At 34.6% G+C, this 4418-nt stretch overlaps 2 protein-coding genes across 5 annotated transcripts in view; one reads left to right on the forward strand and one right to left on the reverse strand.

Annotated features, from left to right (window-relative positions):
* LOC106875696 (zinc finger protein 407) overlaps positions 1-2984 on the reverse strand; it is a 371441-nt gene extending 368457 nt beyond the window's left edge. Inside the window, exon 1 of the mRNA XM_052968722.1 lies at positions 2848-2984. The gene's annotated coding sequence lies outside the window, so the exon portion shown is untranslated. The remainder of the gene's footprint in view (positions 1-2847) is intronic.
* Positions 2985-3107: 123 nt separating this feature from the next.
* Positions 3108-4418, forward strand: part of LOC106877926 (uncharacterized) — a 441127-nt gene continuing 439816 nt past the window's right edge. For 2 of the 4 annotated variants that reach the window (XM_052968726.1, XM_052968724.1), the window contains exon 1: positions 3216-3897. Coding sequence is in view for 1 of the 4 variants with exons in the window: in XM_052968724.1 (XP_052824684.1) it covers positions 3858-3897 (40 nt within the window). In the remaining 3 variants the exon portion in view is untranslated. Of the gene's footprint in view, positions 3898-4418 lie in introns of all 4 variants that reach the window. The other 2 variants (XR_008264412.1, XM_052968723.1) reach the window with 2 other exon arrangements.

Genomic DNA, 4418 nt, shown 5'->3' on the forward strand with positions numbered 1-4418 from the left:
ATATATATATATATATATATATATATATATATAAATATATAAATAAATATACATATATATATAAATATATAAACATACATACATACATAAATATACATACATATATAAATATATATAAATATTATATAAATCTATATATACAAACATAAATATTATATAAATATACATATAAATATGGCAATTTTATATATACAAATAATTCTTTTACAAGTCACTGTCAGCTCTATTCTTGTAAAAGAATTATAAATATGTACTTTACAAAAAGAGTTGAGTAATCCTTCAGTTAAATGTAAAATTGTTCCCAACCACATGGTTGAAGGTTCAGTCCCATTCGTGACACCTTGGGCTAGTGTCTTGTGCTATAGCCTCGAATCAACCAAAGTCTTGTGAGTGAATTTGATAGACGGAAACTGAAAGAAGCTCGTCGCATACATATATATCTGGCAAAGATAAAGAACACGAACACTTGGTGGTTTTTAGGGTCAGCGTTGAGGCTACGCCGAAAACGGGTGGTGTGCTTGTTCTTCACCTTCGCCTATATATTTGTGTGTGTTTGTCTACACCACCAGTACCACTTAATCAGTGCTGGTATGTTTACGTCCCCGTAACGTAGCGATTCGGCCAATGCGACTGATAAAGTACCAAGCTTTAAAAATAAGGACTGGGGTCGATACATTCAACTAAAAATTCATCAAGGCGGTGGCCCCAGCATGGCTGCAATCTAATGACTGAAACAAGATATATATATATATATATATGTGTGTATATATATATATAATTTTATATATACACACACACAAATGCAACAATATATTATTCCAAAGGTAATCAATACATGTATGTGTCGCACAGAACATCACAGTTCTGATGTACGAGGGTAAAATTATAATAGGGAACATTCAGAGAGAGAGAGAGAGAGAGATAACTTCAACCATCCCCATTGCACTGGGAGTCAGGGTTGCTATTGAGGACAGCCCTCACTGTGTGTACATACATACATACATATACATATATAAATAATATGTGAGTATATGCATATATATGTACATGTATGTACATACCTTCATCTACATGTACATATAGATACATATCTAGGTGGGCATTAAGTTATGTGTATTAATCAGCAGGTACATTCGAAAACAAAACTTCTCAACTGTATAAATTCTAATTTTTATTCTATAATCGCTGTCATTACAACCAATTAATAACACTCATAATATAATTTACTTTACGTCCTGTTATTGGAACACTATGAATTAATAGTATATACACACAGAAACAGATAGATGCGTGTCTGTAGATATACATTTTATGTGTATGTGCGTGTCTGTGTGTGTGTATGTATGTGTGTGTATATATATATATACACACACACACACACACACGGATACACACTCGTAGAAATATCTAAGCAGTAAACTTCTGTAATGTCTCCGCAAGATAAAAGTGTGACAAACGTTTCGGAACAAAAACTGACTGTTTTCATTGTGTTTTTCGTTTTTTTTTTTTTTATCTAAACACCGTTATGTATCCTTTGTTTGTTTTCCTTGTGCCTCCCAGCCAGCACAAAATACTCCAATTCGACGGCGATGTCGATGATGATAGTATCGCGTGGACATCTTTGCAAGTTTACACCCAACCAGAAAGAAAACAACTTGTTATTTATATAATTACATGAGGCAGATTACAGACAACTCACCACACAAACGAACGTTAGTCGATTACGAAATATGGATGGCTAGAAAGGATACTACAGCAATATGTAGCCAGGCGTAGTGGTAGTTTATAGAATAATTACTTCGCAATTAGGTTTCACTTTATTTCTATTTCCGTTTTGTTGGTTTAATAACTCTTTTTATTGTTATTCCTGCTTGTTTTATTTCGTCTTATTAGGATTACCTACGTGTTAACAGTAACAAGGATGTCGAACAGAGATAAGAATTAGCTTCAGCAGAGATAATCTTTCGTATAAATAAATGCTTCAGTATATGCATCCATAGATATACATGTATATACATTGTTTATCATACTTGCACACGAGTGCGCGTGTATACAAATATATATAACTATTAACACACAAATATAATCGGTTAGAGATACTGAAATATATACAAGCATTTATTAAGGCTAACTAATCGTTTATAACGATCATTGTAATTGCTTGTACATTCGAGTGTGTGTATATTATTATGTCCGTTGAATTTTCAATCCTTCCTATTAAACCAGAACATATACATATCTATACATATATCTATGTGTACGTCTTACATAGATTTATGCATATATAAATACATATATACTTATGTGTACATATATATTCTTAGGTTATAGAGAGACATGCATGCACTACGTATAGACGGTATGTATATTCGTATTGTGTATATACATGTCTATAATTTAACGGTGGTTTTAGTATGAGGAAAACATCAATCGCAGTTCAATTTTGTCCAACGTAGATGTATCTCTTATCGAGGTGGACACAAGTTTAAGATATTTCGGGTAGAGACCTGAGAGGGGTATATAAAGGTTTTATTGAAACAGTTGATCGGTTCAACAACTAACTAATGGACTTTAAGATTACTCCTCAACGATTCATTTGTCCACTGTATTTAATTTTAGAAAAAAAAAACTTGAAAGGGGGTTTAAAATAAATAATTTAGCATACCCTCTACCAACTAAAACGAAAACACCACCCCACTCGTAAAGAAAGAAAAAAATACCCCACACCCTATATATATACTCCGTAAAAACCTGGAATCATGAGAATTAAACGATGTATGAACGAAAAAGTAGAAATTAAACAGAGTAAAAATAAAATATAATCCATTCTGTTGTTTTTTTACTCACTCTTTTTAAAAACTTGGGGGGAAAAACCAGCTCATAAAAATCGGCGGAAGTAGATTTGTGGATGTGTGCGATAAGAAACAAGAGACACGCATGCGCAGCGACCTTTCGTTGGTTCTGTTCTTTCGTTATTTCTTTCTTTTTCTCTCACATTCACTTAGCCTTTCTCCCTCTATGTATATCTATATTTCTCTCTCTCTTTCTTTTAGCCTTTCTCCCTATCTCACTCATTCATTCACACTTTCATTCTCTCTCCTCTCTTTCATTACTATGCTTTTTCTTTTTCTCCCTCCCATATTTCTAGCAATATCTTTCTTTCCTTCTCCCCTCTAATAATTTCTCCGAATCTCTTTTCGCCGTCTCATTCTTTTTAATCTATCTAAACTCCCCTTCACTTTGCTGTTTCTTTCACCACCTCTCTATATGTACTCTTAATCTTTTCTCCTCTCTCCGCTACTCCTCTTTCTCTGTCTCCCTCTTTGGCGCTCGCGCGCGAGTACGACCTGACCTAGGCGAAGCGTCTCCATGTACTTCCGGGTCGCCGGAGCGAAACGGGAAGGTCGGTCGCTCGCTTTTGGTCGGCGATTACGGTCAGTCGGCTGGTTGGTTGGTTTTGGTTTAGATTTCGTTCGGGTTTTTCTGTGGTTAGGTTAGGTTTGTTTGTTTGTGTGTGTGAGAGAGAGAGAGAGAGAGTGTCTTGGTTGTGTTGCGTTTTTTTATCCCCCCTCCTCTTTCTTCTCCTTCCTCTTCTTTTTTCTTCTCCGTTTCTGTGGGAGGAAGGAGGGAAGAAAGAAAGAAAGAGCGAGAGAGGGCCGAATGAAAGAAGGTGAGGGAATAGAGACGGCTTAATGGTTAATGGTTAAACGTTAACAAAAAGGAAAAAAAAAAAAGAAAACAGAAAAGACAAAGTACGAAGCAGTAAGCCACATGCGGTTCATTTAAAATTATTATTACCCATAGACCTCCTTCACATCGCTTTGGACGGTTGTTTCTTATACTTTTTTTGGTCGACAATGCCTAGAAGAAAACAGAACTGCCCTAAACGTTTGAAATGTAAGTACGTTTACCATCTATATCATCATAATGTTCGTGTGTTCATTTTGCCCTTGTGGCTAATAAACGAAGAATTCTTTATATTATTAGAAAACATTAAAGAAAATATTAATATAAAGTAATAGTATGTGTTGTGGTTTTAATTTTTTTTTTTCTGTTACATATTCCCGTTTATATTTTTACTGTTTTCTTTTTTTTTCTCTTCGTTTCTTAATGCCATTTAGCGGTTGTTATTTAGTTGTTTGTCGTTAAATTGTTTTCACAATTGATTGTAGGAAAGGCATGAATGTCACACGAGCAAGTTGCCCCCTCATCCACGTAAATTCTGGCGGGTGACACATGCCGATGTAGAAAAAGAAAAGAAAAAAGCAAGCAAACAAATAAAACATTCATATTTTAGAATATTTTCATCTCCACCGTTTCTTGTTTGTGGGGTGGGTGGAGGTCTTTCCATCCTCATTTTATCGTTTTTTTATGCCTTTTTTTTTTCTCTTGTACACTCCGTTCCATTTCACATCATG

This window comes from Octopus bimaculoides, chromosome 6, assembly GCF_001194135.2.
Source record: "Octopus bimaculoides isolate UCB-OBI-ISO-001 chromosome 6, ASM119413v2, whole genome shotgun sequence".
Lineage (NCBI taxonomy): Eukaryota > Metazoa > Mollusca > Cephalopoda > Octopoda > Octopodidae > Octopus > Octopus bimaculoides.